Source organism: Haliotis cracherodii, unplaced genomic scaffold (assembly GCF_022045235.1).
Source record: "Haliotis cracherodii isolate W230 unplaced genomic scaffold, xgHalCrac1.p SCAF_7, whole genome shotgun sequence".
Classification (NCBI taxonomy): domain Eukaryota; kingdom Metazoa; phylum Mollusca; class Gastropoda; order Lepetellida; family Haliotidae; genus Haliotis; species Haliotis cracherodii.
The window spans coordinates 29,171,734-29,197,372 of NW_027266330.1; the positions used below are offsets into that span (position 1 = coordinate 29,171,734).

The 25,639-nt window shown below is 40.9% G+C and overlaps 1 protein-coding gene across 1 annotated transcript; it reads right to left on the reverse strand.

Moving 5' to 3' along the window:
• Positions 1-19,653: 19,653 nt before the first annotated feature.
• LOC139447137 (sodium-dependent glucose transporter 1A-like) lies at positions 19,654-23,319 on the reverse strand. The gene is made up of 3 exons (XM_071228317.1): positions 23,248-23,319; positions 21,229-21,520; positions 19,654-20,750 (listed from the first exon to the last, which is right to left on the reverse strand). The coding sequence occupies exons 1-3, from the start codon at positions 23,317-23,319 to the stop codon at positions 19,654-19,656; spliced, it is 1,461 nt and encodes a 486-aa protein (XP_071084418.1).
• Positions 23,320-25,639: the final 2,320 nt, after the last annotated feature.

Genomic DNA, 25,639 nt, shown 5'->3' on the forward strand with positions numbered 1-25,639 from the left:
TAATTGCACTCTGTACCTATTGATATTTTACCACCACCTTGTATATAATACATGTATCTGTATTGTACTTGGGCCTGTTGCCTTTAAACTTACATAAACGTTTTGTTTGTTTGCTTGTTTGTTTGTTTGTTTAACGCCGCACTCAGCAATATTCCAGCTATATGACGGCGGTCTGTAAATAATCGAGTCTGGACCAGGCAATCCAGTGATTGATATCATGAGCATCGATCCACACAATTTGGAACGATGACAAGCATCAACCAAGTCAGAGAGCATGACCACCCGATCCCATTAGTCGCCTCTTACGACAAGCATAGTCGACTTTTATGGCAAGCTTGGGTTGCTGAAGACCTATTCTAGCCCAGATCTTCACGGGTCTAAATAAACGTATATAAGCTATATATTAGCTATGTTCTAACTGTTTCATCATCGTAAGTATTTGGCTTTCCTTTCAGTTGCTTCCCCTGCTTCCTTGCACCATATGCCATGACTCTGTACTTCCGACCATCTGTAGAAAAATACAGCATTCAACATTTCCTCATATCTGTTTTAGACCCGTGAAGATCCGGGGGAGAATTGGTCTTCAGCAACCCTACTAAAAGGCGACTATGCTTGTTGTAAGAGGGGACTAACGGAATCGCGTGGACGGATGCTCATGATGTAGATCACTGGATTGTCTGGCCCAGACTCGATTATTTACAGACCGCCTTCATATAGCTGGAATATTGCTGAGTGCGGCGTTTAACAACTAACAAACAAATCAAACATATCGGTTTTATTCTATAAATGATTAAAATGGGGTCAATGCCATGGAATGCTATTGTTTACAGTTTCAGTGTTGTCATGCCCTGCTGAAGTGAGGGACACTTTCATAGAGTTGAAGTTTGATGTATATCCCATGTCTTCAGTTCAAGTGATTGGATCGTGCAAAAATCTGTTTCATTCATAAATGCTTTCGGAAACAGTTTCAAAACGTAGGTTTCGTAGAGGACGCTGTTGGCACAGCATCGGCAACCAAACTGTAAATGTCATTCAAAATAGTCCGAACAAATTTCATAACGCTAATTGTTTTTATGTTGCCGTATTCGACGTTATAAGTGCCCTGCTCTATTAAGCGCCCACGGCGATATTTGCTAATATATTGGCTAGTGAACGATCCCAATTAGCACCCCTTCAGATTGATCAATGTACACAAGACTTATTTATTCGCATACAATACGCACTCGTGTGTTATATGCACCCTTAATTATGGGCAATTACATTCTGGTAAAATATATCTGCCGTACATAAACATTTCAGGCTGTCAGCATAAACCACGAAATTTATTTTTTTACACCAAAATCATATTCCAATAAGAGCCCCCTATTCCTTTTTTGAGAACGCCCTGGGCGCTTATTACATCGAATACGGTAAGTCAAATCTATAATCGCAAGTGGTTAAGTGCGTCCCGCTCACATTCCGGAATATGTCTGTGGTCCATATGTATATAACAAATAGATATTACTCGGTTGTGTTCTGTTTGTGGCAGTGAATCTTGTTTGACACGTGTCGTGTTTGACATTGCACTTTAACTTTGTGATTATGTATGGCGGAGTTACCTCCCTTGTATAATAAAAGCATAAAGAGCATGGCCGAAGTATTGTCTCTCTCTGTTAATCCGAACATATCGACGTGCATCCACGTACAAATATAAAAATGTCTAACGGCTCGCTAAACATCACAACACGGTATATTCTTCGGTCACTGCTCTTGATAATGACGACGACGTTTGGCTGATACATCGTATTACTATTAAATCTCGCAAGTTAATCACTTACCAAACACCATAGGTAATGTTTCAAATGGGTTTTTCCCAGTTCCCAAAGTTTCAGAGAGTGAACGAGTCCCACGACATTACAATGTCTTTTGACCCATGAAGATTCCGGGGTAGAATAGGTCTTCAGCAACCCATGCTTGCCGTAACTGCTTTCTGGTGTCCAGTGCGACCCTACTACAGCTTCTAAATGTATTGCCGTTCCTGGTCATCATGGCCGGTTACGCCATGACTTTGCAACTTTGCAGCATCGGCTCGGCTCCGTCAAGGAGTGACTGGTCTAACGACGCTTACTCCAAGTTGTCTCTATCAGCATTCATACTCGCATAATAAAGAACCGCAACACCAGCTTTATAATCACATAGTTTTACTTACTCTCAGGCCATCTATCAATACAGGACAGGATCAGACCGGCCAGACTCGTTACTAAATGGGGAAAACTTGGAACGATCGGGATTCGACTCGGATCGATTGCAAACCGCGCTCTCCTCTCCTAATGTTGAAGGTATCATTTCATAGTGTTCGGGCCTGACCTGTCCTTGTCACATGTCACAATACCTCCATTTGATTCGTTAAAAGTTAGACCTGACCATGAACTCACGTGTGTCGTAATCGGAAAAATACCGAAGCCTACGGGCCAGGTTGATCATCTCACTATTGATTTTGTGGCTCACACCGGATGCTACAAATGACAAACAGCTTGCCTCTCTGTTTGTTTCATTAACTAATGGACGATAACGTGGAACCAATCCAGTGATAAATATGAAATGTCCAGAATACGCTTGTGTTAAATGTGAAATGTCTGTTATCTATTAATTCCTTTCGAACTAAAAGTTCTTTGTCACAAGTTATATCTAATGCAACACATCATTGCAGCTATAAATGGTTTTATCTGTTTTTGAGACGCATTTAACCTTATAACATCCTCCGCCTGTGGACGAGAGCTGCCCTAAGCTCGGAAGACATAAGCATGAGTCCAGGTCTGAGATGTAAAATACAATCACACTAAACACAATAGAAGTAAAACAGGATCGATTATTCCATATTTATGATTGTAACAAATTTAAACAAATTATAAAGATCCGGAAAACAGCGAATACTCTAAGAGTCAAAATGTTGTTACCTGCTAAAAAATAAGAGCAATGATCCTATGTTACTTCGTAAAACCACAAAGCATCATCATCACGAAATATTATTCAAATACAATGTAGAATTAATTAATAGCGATGCATAAATGTCATATGCCACTGCACATGGCCACAATATGGCACTACCATTCACGAAAGTTCATTTGTTGCTGGTCCCAATCGAATTCACTGGCTCCTTTCTTGTTTCGAAAATTCAAATGGCGGAACGCTGTCAAACGTTCTTGAATCCTTAACCGAAAGTTAATGGCTGAACATACGGCCTGTTCACACAGTCTGGACCTCAGCTGGGGTGACAAAGCGAGAGGTAGACTTTTCTTGACACTGCTTGAGTGTTCACTGGTCGCTGTCTAAAGGTGTATGGATATTGTATGCAGATAGAGTCACAGCTTGTACCCGGAGGTTGTGAGCACCTGCATATATAGAGGTCGGGAGTGCTGATAGATATGGATAACTCCCGGTGACTTGCGGTCTGTGTTCCGCGGCAGAGGTGATAGGACAGCGTACACCCTCGACAGCAAGCGTGTAGCCAGAAGCCAGATTAATGATTTGACGTGGACCAGACGACAGCGGGGGAAGTGCTTGACTCTCCGCCCTATAGAATGGGGTACGGCCATCATCTACAACACTTAAAAATACTGGTAATTCACGATCAACAAGTGAATAGTACCATACCAACTATAGGAATATTAATACATATAAAAATGTGACATCTGCAGTTCAGACTTCTGTCTGTAAAAATAAGACTATATAAACAAGAATAGTCTTCTGGCATATGCATAAATGTCAGTTCTTTATTTCAGTATAAAGGCCATAGGCCCACGTACAAATACTCATTGAAAAATACAGTATGAGGCAGATGACAGAGGGTATTAAGTGACAGTATTTCGGATTGCAAGTGCTTCCAGTATATACTTAACACAATTAGTTACAATACTAGTGCGGTTACAAGATAATAGAGTATTATATTTAAATAAGGTAGGATTGGAAGAGTAATAAATAGGTAAATACTTATTTCTTAAATATCTGTAACATGGGCAGACAAGCATAAAATGAAACTCATCTTCAATTTCCTGTAAATTACAATATCTGCACTGCCTATTACAGTACTCTATACCGCATCTTCTACCTAAATTTACCATCAATGGCAACTCGCCAATTCTTAACAAACAAAACATACGTCTATAATGACGGCTTGTGATTTCACAGAGATACTTTTCAACTGTTAGCAATGACTTATATTCCTTATACATTGATAATTTACGTATTTCACAAACTTTACAATACCAGTCCTGTTGGTTACAGTCTTTTAACCTTTGAATAAATGCATTAATAAAGAGGGTCTCATTACCAACTTCCTGCGAAATCCACACGTGGCCAAATCCATAACTGAATAATAGTCTTTTGACACAAGTTACCCATGTAGTGCGATTAACTTCATCTAAAGATTTCAGCATTAAATAACATTGCTTAGGGTATCTATAACTGGGTAAAGATAACAATTTCAACCAATATTTAATACATTTCTTGTGATAATCAATAAATAAGCCATATCTACCACATTCGCCAAGGGCAGCAACATTTGTAACATGACTTCCAATTCCAATAGTAAATTTACAGAATTTAATCTGAATTTTTTCAATTGCTGCAATTTTTGAATAGCCCCATATTTCTGAAGTGTATAATAATACAGGCTTAATTTGAATGTCAGATATTTTAAAAAGTATATGTACGGGTATGTTCTTCAAACAATCCTGTAATTTCTTAACGACGAACAGAGCCTTATTTGCCTTCTGAACAAGAGAGTTGATACCAGTCGTCCAATACAGCCGATTTGAAAATAGCAAACCAAGATAATTATAATAGGTAGATACATTAACATTAACATCTCCAAACCTACATTTCTCAGTACTCCTAAGTTTTCCACCATTTCTGAAAACTAAAATTTCAGTCTTACTATGGTTAATTTCTAAACCCCATTTAGTACAGAACGATTTAAGGATATTAAGTTTTCGTTGGAGACCAACTACAGTATCATCAATTATGCACAAATCATCGGCATATAATAACAAAATGTCTAGAGATTCTTGACTCACAAATATTCCCCTCTCGCCGGAGGAGTGCAACATTGATTCTAATTCAACAATAAGCAAAGAGAACAATATAGGGCTAAGGGTGCAGCCTTGGCGTACACCACTTAGCGTTTCAAAGTAGCAAGTTGCTGTGCTATTTGATAACTTTACAGCCGATTTCACTTTTAAATACATATCTTTAATGACATAAAATAACTTTCCATGTATACCCTTATTTAACATGACATACCACAACAATTTTCTATTTACACAATCAAAGGCTTTTCTAAAATCAACAAATAAACAGTAAAATCTGCCATTAGCTTTAGATAAGTATTCCTGTATTAGACTTTGCAACACAAATATATTATCAATGGTGCTGTATCCAGCCCTAAAACCTGCCTGAGACTCTGGTATCTTATCGTAAATGTCACAAAACATAGTAAGCCGTTTATTAAGAATAAAAGTAAATATTTTACCCAATACATCACTTAGTGTAATACCCCTATAATTGTTAACATCAAATTTGCTGCCTTTCTTATAAAGGGGAGTAAGTAAACCTCGAGCCCAATCCTCAGGAAAATTACCACTATGCAAAATAGCGTTATATAATATAACTAGATAAGGAAGAAGATTACCCTTGCAACACTTTATCATTTCTGGTAGAACTCCATCGGGACCAGCCGCCTTACCATCTTTCAAATGATTAGTAGCATGTAAAATTTCTGGTTCAGTGATTTCACAATTCAAAATATCATTTAATTCTTCATCATTACAGACAAAACAGTTAGATTCCTCGTGTTCATAAACAAAACTCTCAGCGGAAGCAAGATTATCATGATCAACATCATAATCAGTTATATTCAAAATATTTTTAAAGTAGGAGACCCATTCTGATGGAGCTATAAACTGAGTTGCATTACTGTTTTTGGATACAAGTCCCTTCACTTGGTTCCAGAAGATCTTAGGACTACAAGTATGAGACATTAAATCCTCAAGTAATCGCTCTTCAAAAATCAATTTCTTTTGTCTACACATATTTCGATACGCATTTCTTAACTGTCTAAACTGTTGTAAATAGTTCAGATCACCAGTTATTCTAAACATATTAAGAATACGATATTTCTCATGTTTCAACTCTTTACATTCGCTATCATGTCATCTTGCTCCTGAGAATGTACATATGTTTGAGCTTGTAATTACCTTCATATCACTGACAGAAGCACAAGTAATGATCAATGAAGTCAATTTTGTAACTGCACAATTAACACCGCTAGAAATTTCACCCATGAAATCATCAAAGCTATATGATGATAGCGAGTCCCAAAGTAACTCAGAAAACGCTTCAGCCTTACCAGCACACCATCGGTATCTACAAATAGATTCTGCATTATCAGCATTCATGTTACTGATAACATTCTCTGTATCTGTAACAGCAAACTTAAACACAATGGGAAAATGATCTGACTCACATCTTGTGGCTACACTGAAATCATAATTAGTACTAAATAATTCAGATGAACATAAGCAATAATCAACCATGCTGGCACCCCCACCAGCAAAGCATGTAAAATCCCCGCGGGGATCTGATTTTGTTCTCCCATTGATCATATGTATATCAAGAGAACAGCATAAATCTATTAAATCACAACCATGGGAGTTTACACGATCATCTGTCCACTTTCTAGATATGCTAAAACTGTCAGTTTTATAATTCAAATCTTCCAGTGAAGGAATGTATTTGTTGCCATCCTGTAAAATATAATCCTTTAAGTTGCCTGTTCTAGCATTCATATCACCCATAATCACAAAAACAAAGTCTTCAATATCAGCATCTGTGATGCACGAGAGCAAACAGTTTTCTAAGTAATCAATCCCTTTCTGCAGTCTTGGATCGCTCCGGACGGATGAATATACAGGGTGAATATACACACATCCATATAAAATATCGTATGTGTAACCAAAACGTTTCTTATCCAAAAGCACGAAAATACAATCAGTAAAGTCAGACCAGATCTTCTTGGTGTATTGACTTGCAAAATGGCTAACGCAAACGGCAACACCGCCTCTGTTATTAAAGTCCCGTTGGTTAATATAAACAGTATGGTTTGTAAATATAGAAGAAATGTCATCTTTATTTACATTGTTCCATATTTCAACAAATCCAATGACATCAAACTTCAGACAATACTGTATGAAGTCAGAGTCAGCTAGTTTCTGTTTCAAACCATGAACATTCCATGTTACTATTTCAAACCAAGTACTCGCATCAATCTCTGGCGGCAACTGGTGGACCGGGCCATCTTCCTAGCTTAGGCCGGGCGAGCTGATGACATCATCAGACGCACTCAGTTCACGTGAAAGTCCTGGCTTGTGACCTGATTTGACAGTTGTGACACAGTCTAAACCCAGGTCATAGGAATAAATATTATCCTCAGTATACAGCTTATCATACCGCAAAAATGCCTTCAAACCTGATTCACGCGCCTGAAACATCTTCGGGAGACGTTTCTTTCTCTTCTGTCGCACCAGTGGGGAGAAGTCCTCAGTAATAAACATACCAGTGTCCTTCAAAGCTTTAGATGCCCTCAGAATAGCGTGTTTGTCCTTGTCGTCTGCTAGCTTAACAATAATAGCCTTCCCCTTCATAATGCGATGTGCCCTTTGAATGTTCACATCATCTAATAACTGCAGGTCGTTCCTGAGGACATTTTTTACAATCAGTTCACAATCAGTCCATGACTCTGTTTCATTACCTCTCGGTACACCGTGAAATATCAGATTGTTACACCTGCTCATATTCTCAAGGTAATCAAGTTTGTCATCCATTGCTTTCATCTGATCTTTCAAACGAAAATTTTCCTCTTCTAGGGCTTGACATCGGTTATTAGTCTCAGAAATCTGCTCTAAAACCACCTTCAGTGTACTCTCAACAGTCTGAAGTTTCAGATTCATATCATCATTAGAACGCTGAATTTTGTCTATCTTACATGACACTTCTCTCAGTTCATCCAACAGAGTTTGTAAAGTTTTTTCACTTGCCTTTGAGGATAATGTAAGTTGCTTCTCTCCACCTTTACCTCCAGCAGTAGATCTAGTTTGTACGCCATCATTAGAATCCGGACCTGGGTTGGGTTCGACACCTCCCATCAGTAACAGCATGAGAATGAGGCTCAGCACAACCAAGCGGGTATGTATACCAACCAGCGCGTATAAACGAGGGATGCGTCCACGTCTGGCCTTATTTGCTTTTCTCGTCAATATCTTGATGATGACTGTAGCAAATCCTCCTACAGCCACCCGATATTGTTCCGGACACATTCCCATCGTTGTATTTCAATAGTTTATATATCATTGACCTCAAATTCTCTTTGAAATACACTTTCACTTCAGACACATGAGTGAGTCGACTACCCAGTCCGCCATCTTGCCATTCATGCATATCTGCATATATGTATCATAACGGCAGGAATCGAATTACTGGAGTACTCATTACAGGTTCACTTGCGTAGACCAATATAATAATTAAAAAGACGTTAATAAGTAAGAACAAATCGCAAAAGCGCATGGACTGCTTCAACAGTACAGTCAGATAAACTATTATAAAATTCTAACTAACAACATTCTGAGAATCAGTAAATTATTTGTAGTTAATAACACCAGAACGAACAACATATATAATTATTATGGGATGGACTGAGAGCACACATTGAAACACCGATAGTAATTGAAAGTGGCAAGTAATATAGAAGATACACAATAGTAGAATAATGTAACGTAATGTAGCCAAGTGACCATTGGATGACTATCATATGAGAGAACCCAATTCCAAATACAGGTCTTGTCTCTACAGAAAAGTAATTAATTCAATATTGTCACAATAATGAGATGTAATAAGTAGAAATAAACCTTCTTGTAATTCGGTATCTGTAAAGGGGATAACTAATATGGTAAAATATTTCCAATTCGTAACCATTTTACAGGTTCATCTTCTCACTGTACCCAACTGACAATCGTTTATAACACTCACAAATAACTGGTCCGTAGAATGATTGAAACAAAGCCATTACAATATGAAATACTAGTATTACGGGCAAGAATACCCTATCTAGATAAGGGAATCATCATCATTATCGTCTCAAGGCAGATGGCAATTACTATATGAATTATGTCAGAGGTAACGGAAAAGCGACTCCACAATGATGAAGTACCATAAAAAAACACCTGTCGTTGAAGGAAGGAATCGTTTTAAACGAAACGCCACTAGCCAACATACACAAATCTTTCCCGAAATATATATAGATTGTGTTTGGGTTTGAATTTGCAAATTGTGACACTCAAACAGTAAATAAGGAATACCCGCTGAATACGAAAATAAGTTAAAGGATTTCAAGCCGTTAACGTGAGGTGTCGGGGACAAAAATAGGATTGTGAGACCATAATTTCATGACAAGCAAAGGAATTTGTAAAACGTAAAACCAATGACGTAACTGGTCGATTGACTTTTTTTATTCTTCAAAAAAGTAAAATAAATACCAGAAATACTGTCGATATGATCAGAAAAAAAACATTCATGGAAAAAGTGGATTTAATCAACGACATAAATGAAGGAGGGGGATAATTTGGAGAGTGTGTAGTTTGAGGTGTTTTCCAAATCGTAAAAAAACCGTCATAAATAAGGGCAACGCCAAAAATAAGCGTCGAACTTTAAGCCATAAGAAAAGAACGATTTTTAACAGAAATATGGATGAACCCGCGGCTGTGCGACTAACGGGGACAGGTGGTCAGACTTGGTTGATGCATGTTATCGATCCTATCGAACAACCAACCAACCAACCAAGCAACGATGTCTTTGATGAAGCAAATACTACAAATGTTAGGTGCTATTGTCTGCAAGACGTTTTGATGAACGAAATGGAGAAATACTAACTCACCATGTGATACTGACACTCTATAACTGTTGAAGTAATATTTCAGCTGAGCCTTGCAAATAGTTTTCGGAGCATTCGTTCATGATACATTGCTTGTTACATTTCAGTAGACTGCTTTTCCGATATGCGACCCGTGAAGATCCGGAGTAGAATAGGTCTTCATCAACCCACGCTTGCCGTAGCAGGCGACTATGCTTGCGGTAAGAGGCGACTAACGGGATCGGGTGGTCAGGCTTGCTTACTTGGTTCATGCATCGTATCCCAAATGTCTGGATCGATGCTCATGATGTCAATCACTGAATTGTCTGGTCCAGACTTGATTATTTACAAACCGTCGTCATATAGCTGGAATATTGCTGAGTGCGGCGTAAAACAACAAACAGACAAAATATTCATGTTTCCAAATTTCACATTTGTTCCAGGGATATTTCGGTTACACACTGACTCTGGCATACCATGCAGAGACCTCGTCTGTTATCAACTGTTTGCACTAACTCGTAGGTACAGACTCGAACACAAACCATACCTATGTCATGGCGTGTCGTGGACTCCAGCATGTCATTCCAAACATTTTCGTCTTTCGATGCCTTTAAAGTTTATTAGCATCGTGAAGTTGAATTTATTTGACACTATGTACTCTCTAACCAGAACCTATTTCTCTCCTTTGTGTAGGGTCCCCGTTGCCACTGAGGCCTCTGAACCATTATCGCATGTCTCTCATTTCATCCGCGATGACCAAAGGTGATATACCTTCATTATCTGATGATAAATATCCTGGAGCCATTGGTGACACAAGCTTCGTTTCGAGAACAATTATGTCTACCATAACTAGCATTAACACCTCTGTGGTCGTTATTCGTATATAAGGTATTTATCAGATGCTTTGCTGTACATATTTAGTCCTGCATTATCACTACCAGCAATTTTCTTTAATTCAACTATGTGGACCTTGACATGTGTTAGAATATTGTTGTTCTCGTTCATGCGATATTGTATGTGTTGTGTCACGGGATTATAGCAACTAACAACGCCTTACACGATAATCAATCGATGTCCTCCGTATCATACTTTTTCCAGAAATGAATATACGTGTCACACTAATCACTCTATCTAGGTTCACTCTGAGCCAATACATACCTATAAAGCGGTTATACATGTATGTATGGGTTGAAATCCCGGTTGGCCTTGATAATGTGTCGAGGTTTGTCAGCACCTTACTCGTGCTCTAGGGTTACACCAAATTGGTAAACGTTTGAGACTTGACTGAAAAAGCAAACTCACTCATTTCAAGTTTATTTGTTATGTTTTTGCTGCCGCACTCAGCAATATTCCAGCAATATGACGATGGTCTGTAAATAATCTGTCTGGACAATCCAGTGACTGACATCATGAGCATTGATCTACGTAATTGTGATACGATGACATGCGTCAACCAGGTCAGCGAGTCTGACAACCCGATCCAGTTAGTCGCCTCTTACGACAGTCACGGGTTGCTGAAAAACCTATTCTAACCGGGATAATCACTGGGTCGGATACAATCTAACTTGAGCACTTATTGTTGAAGGGTCAAAGGTTGAAGTTAAACAGTGTTGGTCGCGGAGAGTAGTTGTATGGGTGACCGTGCCCGGCGGCTCGACGCCTGAGAGTTTCTAGGGCTTCAGTCCTGCCTCACACAGTACCTGCAGCACATTGGGTGGCTCCTTGCGCAAGTGACTGAGATCGAAATATTCCTCTGTCCGCTTGGGTGTGTACATACCAGGGAGTTGGGAATAAGAACTGAGTGCTCACTGATCAATTGATCGAAAAAATGTCAATGTTGATTTTGTTGATGGTTCTGTACTGCTTCAAACGAAGTGCCATATCAAATCGACTCAGATTCAGTTTTTCAAAGAGAGGCAATCTGACGACCACTGCATCGAGTTTATGTGTTGGTGTTTGGACATTGACCGCCTTGTGAACCTCGTCGATTTTGTAGATAGTCGAATGGTTTGTGCCTGGCTTGTGTGCCTAGTCGTTTAAGTATTGCATGGCTTGTATACCTTGTGGATTGGTTAATGACTGGCTTGTGTGCCAAGTTGTTTAAGTATTGCATGGCTTGTATACCCAGTGGATTGGTTAATGACTGGCCTGTTTGCCAAGTCGTTTGAGTATTGCATGGCTTGTATACCTTGTGGATTGGTTAATGACTGGCTTGTGTGTCAAGTTGTTTAAGTATTGCATGGCTTGCATACCTAGTGGATTCAATTTGGTTAATGACTGGCTTGTGTGCCCTGTCGTTTAAGTATGGCTTGTATACCTTGTGGATTGGTAAATGACTGGCTTGTGTGACAAGTCGTTTAAGTATTGCATGGCTTGTATACCTAGTGGATTGGTTAATGACTGGCTTGTGTGTCAAGTTGTTTAAGTATTGCATGGCTTGTATACCTAGTGGATTGGTAAATGACTGGCCTTTGTGCCAAGTCGTTTAAGTATTGCATGCCTTGTATACCTAGTGGATTAGCTAATGCCTGGCTTGTGTGCCAAGTCGTTTAAGTATTGCATGGCTTGTATACCTAGTGGATTGGTTAATGACTGGCCTTTGTGCCAAGTCGTTTAAGTATTGCATGCCTTGTATACCTAGTGGATTAGCTAATGCCTGGCTTGTGTGCCAAGTCGTTTAAGTATTGCATGGCTTGTATACCTTGTGGATTGGTTAATGACTGGCCTTTGTGCCAAGTCGTTTAAGTATTGCATGCCTTGTATACCTAGTGGATTAGCTAATGCCTGGCTTGTGTGCCAAGTCGTTTAAGTATTGCATGGCTTGTATACCCAGTGGATTGGTTAATGACTGGCCTTTGTGCCAAGTCGTTTAAGTATTGCATGGCTTGCATACCTAGTGGATTGGTTAATGACTGGCTTGTGTGTCAAGTCGTTTAAGTATTGCATGGCTTGTATATCTAGTGGATTGGTTAATGACTGGCCTGTTTGCCAAGTCGTTTGAGTATTGCATGGCTTGTATACCTTGTGGATTGGTTAATGACTGGCTTGTGTGTCAAGTTGTTTAAGTATTGCATGGCTTGCATACCTAGTGGATTCAATTTGGTTAATGACTGGCTTGTGTGCCCTGTCGTTTAAGTATGGCTTGTATACCTTGTGGATTGGTAAATGACTGGCTTGTGTGACAAGTCGTTTAAGTATTGCATGGCTTGTATACCTAGTGGATTGGTTAATGACTGGCTTGTGTGTCAAGTTGTTTAAGTATTGCATGGCTTGTATACCTAGTGGATTGGTTAATGACTGGCCTTTGTGCCAAGTCGTTTAAGTATTGCATGCCTTGTATACCTAGTGGATTAGCTAATGCCTGGCTTGTGTGCCAAGTCGTTTAAGTATTGCATGGCTTGTATACCTAGTGGATTGGTTAATGACTGGCCTTTGTGCCAAGTCGTTTAAGTATTGCATGCCTTGTATACCTAGTGGATTAGCTAATGCCTGGCTTGTGTGCCAAGTCGTTTAAGTATTGCATGGCTTGTATACCTTGTGGATTGGTTAATGACTGGCCTTTGTGCCAAGTCGTTTAAGTATTGCATGCCTTGTAAACCTAGTGGATTAGCTAATGCCTGGCTTGTGTGCCAAGTCGTTTAAGTATTGCATGGCTTGTATACCCAGTGGATTGGTTAATGACTGGCCTTTGTGCCAAGTCGTTTAAGTATTGCATGGCTTGCATACCTAGTGGATTGGTTAATGACTGGCTTGTGTGTCAAGTCGTTTAAGTATTGCATGGCTTGTATATCTAGTGGATTGGTTAATGACTGGCCTGTTTGCCAAGTCGTTTGAGTATTGCATGGCTTGTATACCTTGTGGATTGGTTAATGACTGGCTTGTGTGTCAAGTTGTTTAAGTATTGCATGGCTTGCATACCTAGTGGATTCAATTTGGTTAATGACTGGCTTGTGTGCCTTGTCGTTTAAATATGGCTTGTATACCTTGTGGATTGGTAAATGACTGGCTTGTGTGACAAGTCGTTTAAGTATTGCATGGCTTGTATACCTAGTGGATTGGTTAATGACTGGCTTGTGTGTCAAGTTGTTTAAGTATTGCATGGCTTGTATACCTAGTGGATTGGTTAATGACTGGCCTTTGTGCCAAGTCGTTTAAGTATTGCATGCCTTGTATACCTAGTGGATTAGCTAATGCCTGGCTTGTGTGCCAAGTCGTTTAAGTATTGCATGGCTTGTATACCTTGTGGATTGGTTAATGACTGGCCTTTGTGCCAAGTCTTTTAAGTATTGCATGCCTTGTATACCTAGTGGATTAGCTAATGCCTGGCTTGTGTGCCAAGTCGTTTAAGTATTGCATGGCTTGTATACCCAGTGGATTGGTTAATGACTGGCCTTTGTGCCAAGTCGTTTAAGTATTGCATGGCTTGTATACCTTGTGGATTGGTTAATGACTGGCTTGTGTGTCAAGTTGTTTAAGTATTGCATGGCTTGCATACCTAGTGGATTCAATTTGGTTAATGACTGGCTTGTGTGCCTTGTCGTTTAAGTATGGCTTGTATACCTTGTGGATTGGTTAATGACTGGCTTGTGTGCAAAGTCGTTTGAGTATTGCATGGCTTGTATACCTTGTGGATTGGTTAATGACTGGCGTGTGTGCCAAGTCGTTTGAGTATTGCATGGCTTGTATACCTAGTGGATTGGCTAATGCCTGGATTGTGTGCCTAGTCGTTTGGTTATGGCCTTACTTTTGTACATAGTCATTTGGACATTGCCTGGCTTTTGTGCCAATGAATGCCACGTGTGCAATATGTTATGACGTCATATCTACTATGTCCTTGTCAGGCAACAAGTGACTCTTCTTCAGGGTGAATAATTTTGGTTTAATGCCGCTTCGAACAGTATTACAGGTATGCCACGGCGTGTCAGCTTCATGGAATAGTATGTCATGGACGTCTACCACTTCGACGAAACCCACGCAACGTCTGACAAACCAAGGATCATAATCAAGGCAAATCTGAAATTCTATCCTACGATCAGCGGGTCCAGGACCAGGTCCCACAAAGCGATCTTAGCGTTACGATTGTCGTGTTAGTGTCAGTGTTAAAGAATGGGAGTAAGGATCGACTAAGCGCTAAGATCACTTTGTGGAACGGGGCCCAGGGCATGACTCTCAACAGGCCGAATGAGGCGCCTAGGCGATCTGGACACCCGTTATTTTATCAGATTCTATAGAAGTCAGATATATGCATGTCCGTATCTAAAAAATAACTCAACCAAGGCAGCATGCAGAGGTACAACTGATGACGTCGTCTATTGACCCATATTGTCAGGGATAAGTATACGTCCAGTGCATATAACCACACACATACTCCGTCCAGTACATATGAGCACACAGGGGCGGTCGGGTAGCCTGGTGGTTAAAGCGTTCGCTCGTCACGCCAAAGACCCGGGTTCGATTCCCGACATGGGTACAATGTGTGAAGCCCCCGCCGTGATATTGGTGGAATATTGCTAAAAGCGGCGTAAAACCATACTCAGTCACTCACACATAAGCACACATATACTCCGTCCAGTATATACGTCACATAACACTACCCATACCGAACTCTTTCATTGACCAAGAGGGGCCACGGGTGGCCCAGTCGACTAAGGCGCCGCGATTCGCTGTGCAGAGTGGCGTCCCTTGGGCATACCTTGTGGATTGGTTAATGACTGGCGTGTGTGCCAAGTCGTTTGAGTATTGCATGGCTTGTATACCTAGTGGATTGGCTAATGCCTGGATTGTGTGCCTAGTCGTTTGGTTATGGCCTTACTTTTGTACATAGTCATTTGGACATTGCCTGGCTTTTGTGCCAATAAATGCCACGTGTGCAATATGTTATGACGTCATATCTACTATGTCCTTGTCAGGCAACAAGTGACTCTTCTTCAGGGTGAATAATTTTGGTTTAATGCCGCTTCGAACAGTATTACAGGTATGCCACGGCGTGTCAGCTTCATGGAATAGTATGTCATGGACGTCTACCACTTCGACGAAACCCACGCAACGTCTGACAAACCAAGGATCATAATCAAGGCAAATCTGAAATTCTATCCTACGATCAGCGGGTCCAGGACCAGGTCCCACAAAGCGATCTTAGCGTTACGATTGTCGTAAGTGAGTGTTAAAGAATGGGAGTAAGGATCGACTTAGCGCTAAGATCACTTTGTGGAACGGGGCCCAGGGCATGACTCTCAACAGGCCGAATGAGGCGCCTGGGCAATCTAGACACCCGTTATTTTATCAGATTCTATAGAAGTCAGATATATGCATGTCCGTATCTAAAAAATAACTCAACCAAGGCAGCATGCAGAGGTACAACTGATGACGTCGTCTATTGACCCATATTGTCAGGGATAAGTATACGTCCAGTACATATAACCACACACATACTCCGTCCAGTACATATGAGCACACAGGGGCGGTCGGGTAGCCTGGTGGTTAAAGCGTTCGCTCGTCACGCCAAAGACCCGGGTTCGATTCCCGACATGGGTACAATGTGTGAAGCCCCCGCCGTGATATTGGTGGAATATTGCTAAAAGCGGCGTAAAACCATACTCAGTCACTCACATATAAGCACACATATACTCCGTCCAGTATATACTTCATATAACACTACCCATACCGAACTCTTTCATTGACCAAGATGAGGCACGGGTGGCCCAGTCGTCTAAGGCGCCGCGATTCGCTGTGCAGAGTTGCGTCCCTTAGGCACGCCAGAAACCTATGATCGTGGGTTCGAGTCCCAGTTCGCCCCGATTATGTTTCTAGGTTTGTCAGCACCATACCCGAGCTCGTGGGTTTCATCGAAGTGGTAAACGCCTGAGACCTGCATCACTTCGGGCTTTCCTCCCACATTAAGCTGACACGCCGTGATATGTCTGGAATACTGTTAAAAGCGGCGTTAAACCAAACTCACTCACTCACTCACTCATTGACCAAGAAATCGCTACATCTCAGTGTACACACACTTCACAATGAGGGTCATATCCTGGGTCTGGACTCTTTCATATCACGTAGACCACAGTTTGAGATCAGTTTGTGGCTTTGATATAGAACCTAATCTTGACCAAACATGGTCTTAAACCGTGATATGCATTTCTTATTAATTTTTATAAATCATTCCTTATCATTCCTACCAGCATCATGTGACCAGCTTTAGGTCCATTATTAAAGCTCACATAGATTAGGGTCGCTACGAGGCTGAAATAATGCCGATGCGCCGTTATATTACAACTCACTCACTCACATAGACAAGGTAATGGCCTGGCCTATTAACGCGGGTCATGATAAATCGTATGGGCTGTACAGCCTGACCCCGATTGACGTTACTTTGTATAATGTTCGACTAAACAAATATATTTTCAACGCCACATCCACGTAAGTGACGGTCATCGGTTTGCTTGTGTTATTGTAACGCATTTGATAACAGTGAGAGTATGAGTGAGTGTGTTGGGTTTAACGCCGCTTTAACAAATATTCAATGTGGTTTTAGGAAAAACAGAAGTACCGTTGACCATTTGGTTAGAATGGAGAGATTTGAGAAAAATGCTATAACTGATAAACAATATGCTGTATCGATATATTTCGACCTTGTAAAAGCACATGAAAGATTTATAGATCTTCACGAGATGGGATTGAGAGGACATATGCCTAATTTTATATCACAGTTTTTAACAAATAGACATTTCCAGGTTCGTTTGGGTTCTCCCTTGTCAGTTATCATTGTTCAAGATCAAGGGGTCCCACAAGGTAGCATATTATCAGTGATGCTGTTCAGTTTAACCATTAATAGTTTATCTAAGGCTTTAACTGACTCTGTTGATGGGTCATTATTTGTTGATGATTTCAATGTATCATGCCCAGGTAAAAATATGCACACGAGTGAGAGACAGTTGAAGCTTATAAATCAACGATTGGTCAGAACGTAATGCCTTTAGATTTACTAAATCAAGAACTAATTGCATTCATTCCTGTCGAAAATATAAGCAACATAGTGATCCTGTCTTACGTCTATCGGACACTCCCATTTAAGTTGAAAAGGAAACTTGATTTAAAAAAAATATTTTTTTATCACCATCATGCTTTCTTACCAAAAAAAAAAAAAATGGAGGCACACGATCTATTAAAAGTTGTTTCAAATTCCAAGTTGGGAGGGGACCCGTCAACCCTTCTTCACTTGTATAGGTCACTCATCCCTTCGAAACTCGATTATGGCTCCATCATCTATGGTGGAACCTGCACAAGCAATCTTAAACGTTTATATTCTATCCATTATCAAGGTCTGAGACTCTGTCTTCGATCTTTCCGAACTTCTCCAGTTGACAGTTTGTACGTTGAGGCCGTTCAAGCATCTCTTAAACTACATGTACAGTATATCACAATGCCATATTCTAATGAGGCTCACCCTGCATACAACTGTGTATTTAATCCCTTTATGAGGATCTGTACAATAATAATTATCTCTTTTTCCGCCTCTTGAAATAGGAATTAAACCTTTTATTTCTGCTGCTAATATTGAACTTGAAACTATATCTCCTTTCCAGCTTCTTCTTCTACGTGGCAATTGATAAAGCCACAGGTCGACCTTTCATTGAGCAAACTGAAGGAACAAATCAATTATAGTATCAACAAGAATATAATCAGTTATATACTACTCAAAAGAAGTTAAGGATCACCCGATTCTTTCATAATGTTAATGTTAATCTGTCATGACAGGTTGTGTATACCTTCCCCCAGGCGTCAGAGAGGAGTGAGTTGCTCTTGAGAGCTGATCATGAGACGGGCCCATGAGGGGCGTCTCACACTCAAAAGGTCCCTGTGTTGACCATGTCGGTCTGTGACATTCCTACCACTGGAATCTTGTACGCCCACTTGTACGATTCTGAATGTATAATGGGCATCGAATACAGATGCTGATGGAGCTGGATACGGTCGAGGAATCCCTACATCTGCCATCTCTTGTCCAGAACTCTGATTCTGAAGACAACACGCTGACAATATCTTTATGTACATCGATTTCAAAGGGAGAGAGGGGTGGTATTACAAGATCGAGCTTGACTTTGACTTTGCTATTGGGTAATCACAATCACATACTAAGGAAACATGAAATTATTACTAGGCAAAATGATTGCCTAATGACAATATGTAAATCATGTTACATATATAATATTTGGAGTAAACTGTTTTCTCAGCTATTATAAATGTATGAGTTTTCTGAGTGTGAAGACGTTAAGGCATACACATTAATTAGGTTTGCTTGACAACCTATTTTGAGACAGGTTGAAGACGATATGGTAATGACCGACCGGCAAATGATTGATCGCCATACTGCATATTCAGAAGACATTTCATACGTAAAATTACAGACATTTTATTATTACAGAAGACTTTGGTAATAAAGAGAGTATCAATTCGTTGGGTTCCAACGCTTCTGGCGTCTGAACAAAACGCGCATTGCATAACATGTCCAGTGATAATCTATCTGGTGCAGAAAGGTTCTTGCAACAAATCACAACTTCCTGTCTGAGTCCAAACAACCATCAATCTGTATTTCATAACAGGAGTGTCAATGTGACACAATAGCTCAGGAAGTGCGGAGTTAGTTCCTAATTAAAGATCGTCAAGACAAATTTTCAAGTATGTGTTCGACGTCACATATCACGATAATTATATCAATCTGTGTTCTTCATAACAGGAGTGTCCAGGTCAGCCTCAGCCTCAGTTAGCACGGAACACTTCTGTACGTATGGACTGATGCATACCTTGGAATACAACACCAGACCCAAGAAAGCAGCAAACGCAGCAGCCTGTTCAATGATAGGCAAATACACGAACCACATAATCGATACTTCTTGTAGCAGGTGCCCCATCACGACCGGGTTCAATATCCCCGAAATATTAGAGCCAATCATGACGATTGTCGTCACACTACCCGTCACGGGCATGACGTCATTATTGACGTAAGCAACCATGGAGGCAAACAAGGTTGAGATTGATGCACCCGTCCCGATAACAGATATCCAGAGACACGTGTCGGAGTCCAAGTGAACAAAGAGCCACGTCATCAACATCGACAGCAGCATCAACGTCTGGAACACATTCATCATCACCAAAGGAGAAAGAAACTTGCACAGGACAACAGCTACCAGCCTAAACAGACAGAGACTCCCCCAGAAGGCGGTCGTAATTAAGGACGCGAGGTATTTCGTCCATCCACGTTGTTTCACAAAGAAGGTAGCCAGGTAGGCGATATACGAGCCGCCCGCGGCGCACGTACATACGAAAAATAATCCTACGAATATAAAAACTGGATATCTGAGTCTCGGGGGTAGAGCTGGTCTGGCTAACTGGTCTGACTGAGCAGGCCGATGTCGCGATCTCCTGTCTGACGTACAAATCTCCACAAGAAAGGGAACTGCAGCCGTGATTGACATGACTCCGCTGATAAGGTATGCGTACTGAATAAGACTGGGCACTTCCGCCTGGTTATGACGAGGCAAAAAACCCGTAGTATTTGTTACGTTATACATTACGGAGTTATTCGGCTCATTCAAGAATGCTAGACTGTGCGATGTTGAAATTGAACTGGGAAATACGGTTCCATTAGCGGTCTCATCAGATGATATTAAGTTCAAATTCTGGGATTTTGCAAGGAAAGGTTCTACAATGAGAGGAGCTATTGTCGCTCCTGCGGCCAGTGTGAAGTGCATGAACTGAAGATGCATATTGCCTTCACTGCCCCACGTGGCGACCATGTCGGTGTTGCATACTGCAAAAAAAAAGAAAATACAATAATCATGACAGCATTCATAAACATACCAATACATACCAAGACATATCAAGGCATGTCAAAACATATCAATACATACCAAAACATATCAAGACAAATCAAGACATATAAATACAAACCAAGACAAACCAAGACATATCAAGACATATCAATACATATCAATACATACCAAGACATATCAAGACATATCAATACATATAAATACATACCAAGACATATCAAGACATACAAAGAGATCCCAAGACATACCGAGACATATCAAGACATACCAAGAGACACCAAGACATATCTTAAGACAAACATAATCGCCTCTTACGACAAGCATTCTATTCTAACAAGCGACATATTCTAACCCAGATCTTCACGGGTAGGCGACTAAGTGGTTTGGGTTGCCAGGCTGTATGACTATAGAACCTAAACGCTCACTAACTCTACAGTCCCTCTATCGTTGTTTTACCTGTTTCCATTCCACCACTGAGGAACTGGTTGATGAAGCAGAGCGCTATGGTGAGGATGTACTGTAAACTCCAGGGTATTGCAGCCATCGTGATGCCGACACCGAAGCTGGAGACGCCGAGAAGGAGGCACTGGTGGCGGGGGAAGCGATCAAAGAGCCAGCTCAGACACATCGTCCCCAGTAATCCACCCGCAGCCATGGCGGTGAAGAACACAGAGGCTTGCTCTACATTGGTATGAGTGATCTGAGCCAGGTCAAGGAGGGCGGGGCCATGCATGGCATTGTGGATGCCCTACAACATACAAGAAACCCATGTAAAAGTATACTTGCTGATACAAAAGTTCCACCAACATTTACAAGGCGGGGCCATGTATGGCCCTACAACATACAAGAAACACATGTAGGGGTATACGTGCTTCTGAAAGAAAATAGGAGGACAATGAAGGTTAGGACATGCATGGCGTAGTGGACGCCCTACGATCTCAACAAAACACGTGGAAATGTTAACTTGCTGACGTTTAGACACCCTAAAACATACGTGGAAATGTTTACATGATGACGTTAAGACACCCTAAAACATACGTGGAAATGTTTACATGATGACGTTAAGGCACCCTAATACATACGTGGAAATGTTTACATGCTGACGTTAAGACACCCTAAAACATACGTGTAAGTACTTCCTGATAGAAAATTCCACTGAGACAGAAAGGCGGGGCCTTGCATGACACTGCTGACGCTCTACAACAAATATAGAAGAAATACTTGGAAGTGTTTACTTCCTGATAAAGTGATAAAGTGTCACTGATACCAAAAAGGCGGGGCCATGCACGACGTTTTATACGGACTTCAAAATATACAAAATCCGTTTGTTTGTTTATTTGATTTACTTGTTAAAACGTGGTACCAAGACCTAGGAGTCGGGCTAACGCATTGCATTCGTCGGTTACAAAGTATACCAAATTTTATCCAGAATAGGCACCACGTATATACGCATGAAAAATATCCCCTACCGTGACAGACACGCATGCGTACCTCTTACCTTGACGAACATGTATAAAAACGCCTTATCGTGGCAAATAAGTGTACGGCCCCCTAAACCATGATAAAAACGAATAAATACTTTTTATCGTGACAAATACGTGTCATCCATCTAACCGTGACAAATATGCATACATCCCGCATACCATGACATATACGAATATAAAATCTTAACTTGTCAAACACGCATACATCTCTCTTATCATGACACACAGGCATTAATAGCTCTTAACGTGAAAGACACGCATGAATCTCCCTTACTGTGATACACACTCATACATCCTTCTTACCGTGATAAACACTCATACATCCCTCTTACCGTGATAAACACTCATACATCTCTCTTACTGGGATAAACACTCATACAACCCGTTTACCGTGACAAATACGCCTAAATCTATCTTCCCATCAAAACCACGCATGATTCCCCCTGTACCTTACCATGACAAACACGCATAAATCTCTCTTCACACATCCCTCTTACCGTAACACGCAAAAAGCCCCCTTATAATTACTGTGACAAACAGGCTTAAATATCTCTTCCCTTGACAAACACGCATACATCTCTCTTACCGTGATAAACTCGTATTCCCCCTCTTACCGTGATAAACACGCATACATCTCTCTTACCGTGATAAACACGCATACATCTCTCTTACCGTGATAAACACGCATACATCTCTCTTACCGTGATAAACACGCATACATCTCTTTTACCGTGATAAACACGCATACATCTCTCTTACCGTGATAAACACGCATACATCCCTCTAACCGTGATAAACACGCATACATCTCTTTTACCGTGATAAACACGCATACATCTCTCTTACCGTGATAAACACGCATACATCCCTCTAACCGTGATAAACACGCATACATCTCTCTTACCGTGATAAACACGCATACATCTCTCTTACCGTGATAAACACGCATACATCTCTCTTACCGTGATCAACTCGTATTCACCCCTCTTACCGTGACAAAGAACGCCCAGAACAGAAAGACGGAGTGAACGAACTTCTCCCTGTAGGTAGCACTTCTCTTCATCTCTGTAGGTCTTGGTAGGCGTCTATAAGGATTGACAGTTAAAACAATAATGTATCAAGAGTCAATTGTTATGAGGTAGCATGTGTTTGTGTGTGTGTGTATGTATGTGTGAGTATGTGTGTGTGTGTGTGTGTGTGTGTGTGTGTATGTTTGTGTGTGTGTATGTGTGTGTGTCCGTGCGTGTGTCCGTGTGTGTGTGTATGTGTATGTATGTTTGTGTGTGTGTATGTCCGTGTGTGTTTGTGTGTGTGTGTGTGTGTGTATGTTTGTGTGTGTGTATGTTTGTGTGTATATGTGTGTATGTGTATGTGTATGTGTGTGTGTGCATGCATGTGTGTGTGTATGTGTGTGTGTATGTGTGTGCATGCATGTGTGTGTGTATGTGTGTGCACGTGTGTGTGTGTGTGTACAAGTCCAGACTAATGCTGAATTTATAGCTAGCCAATTGACTCCAAGACGACCAGTTTGTCGGCCCCTCATACCGAGAGCCAGACAGGGTAATATCAAGTACCAACTTTTAACGTTCTTTGATATGACGCCACCGGGCATCGAACCCCGCACCTAACGCTCTCCGGGCAGACGCTCTACAACTAGACTACGCAGGCGGTCCAAAATGGATTGAAGTGAAAGGGTTTTATATTAAAACATAATACGCGCTTATTTTGATTCTGAACAACTGTCTGAGTGAAACCACGAACATTGCAACTTACCTTCGTGCGATAAGCTCGGAGTACCGTGAAATTAGCTCAACCCAGAAACCCAACGCAAGTTAAATATTTATGAACGTGCTCAGTGTGAATCAGATCACTTCCACAACAGGTGACGCTTATCTACAAACGGATTCTTCGTGCTATATAGTATGAGTATATGTGTATGGACCTGGTGTCCCCTGACTTAATATTGGTGGAATCGTAACTGTGGCTTGGCATTCTAGAAGTTCAAATCATTAATAAAAGGTACAACTTTATGAATGACAGATTCTTGTTTATTGCATATAGTGACGTTTCGGTGTAGATTTTATCATCCTTACACTCCAGCTTGATAACGGTGTGACAATCAACATCGAAATGGCTACATGCAATATTCAGAAGTCGTATCCATAAGGTTTCTTAGCAGCAAAGCACTTAGGCATTTACTTACAAATGCGGCGGAGATTTTCAAAGTGTCCTCTTCTGTGCGTCCTCCCAGAGCACACTGAACTCAAGCACAGCTACCTTTCATGTTTACCGTACATTTGAGGATAGAAAAAAACAACAGTTTCCCTCCATATCAAAGTTACATTGGATAGTGGTTCTAATATGCCGCCTTTCCTCTAATAAAACCTCCGATGTGTGTTTTTTATTACAATGACCCAGTGTTTATTTTGAGACCCGGACTAAAGCGAGTCTCAGACGTTTTTTTCTGTCAGTTGGGGTTTGATCGCCATCTGACGTATGACGTAGTTTTCGGTGCGCACTTTACGGCGTTAATTCAAGTCAGGCGAATAATAGTTCGGTGTATCGCGGCTACAGCTACAGAATCCAGATATTTTTCATCTTGAGCCTTGTTAAAATTTATTTTTAACAAAAATACATTGCAACAATGTATGTTTGGCAGGCATTTTCTTTTCTTTTCAACAGTCAAAAGAAAAATTATAATATTATGTTATATACATTTATAATTTATTTTATAATTTTCGGGGGCATTTTTTTTTTTTTTCGATAAAGTCCCAGCCTCCACCACCCCTTCCAACCCCTGGATATCAAATTGTCGGTCTCTAATTCTAATTCAGTTTGTCGTGTTTACTCGAGCTTTGCGATTATTCCAATATATACGGTATAATGTTACTCCCTGGCGTGGAGGGGTCTATGGCCGTGTTGCTATGTACATGGCTGATGGTCTCAACGTATCAGATATCAGTTATTTAAAGAACGTCGGAACAATAAGTCACAACCCCATATATTAAGGCTATGGCATAAACTAAGTTTACATTGTTGGAGTTAAGGCTCGAGGCCTTTTCTTGAGCTGAACTTTGGATTTTTTTCTCTCTCTCTCCCCCTCTCTCTCTCTCGCCCTTCCTCCTTCGCTCTATCTCTCCCTCCGTCTCTCTCTTCATCACCCACTCCCAACACTCTCTCTCTCTATCTATCTGTCTCTCGCCTTCCCTCCTACCCCCTCTTTCTCTCCCCCTACCTCCCCCCCCCCCCTTAATCACTATCTCGCTCGGTCTTTCGCCCTCTCTCTCTCTATCTCGCCTTCCCATCTACCTCCCTCTCTCTCATCCCCCATCCTTAATCTCTCTGTCTTTCGCCCTCCCTCCTTCGCTCTCTCTCTCCATCAC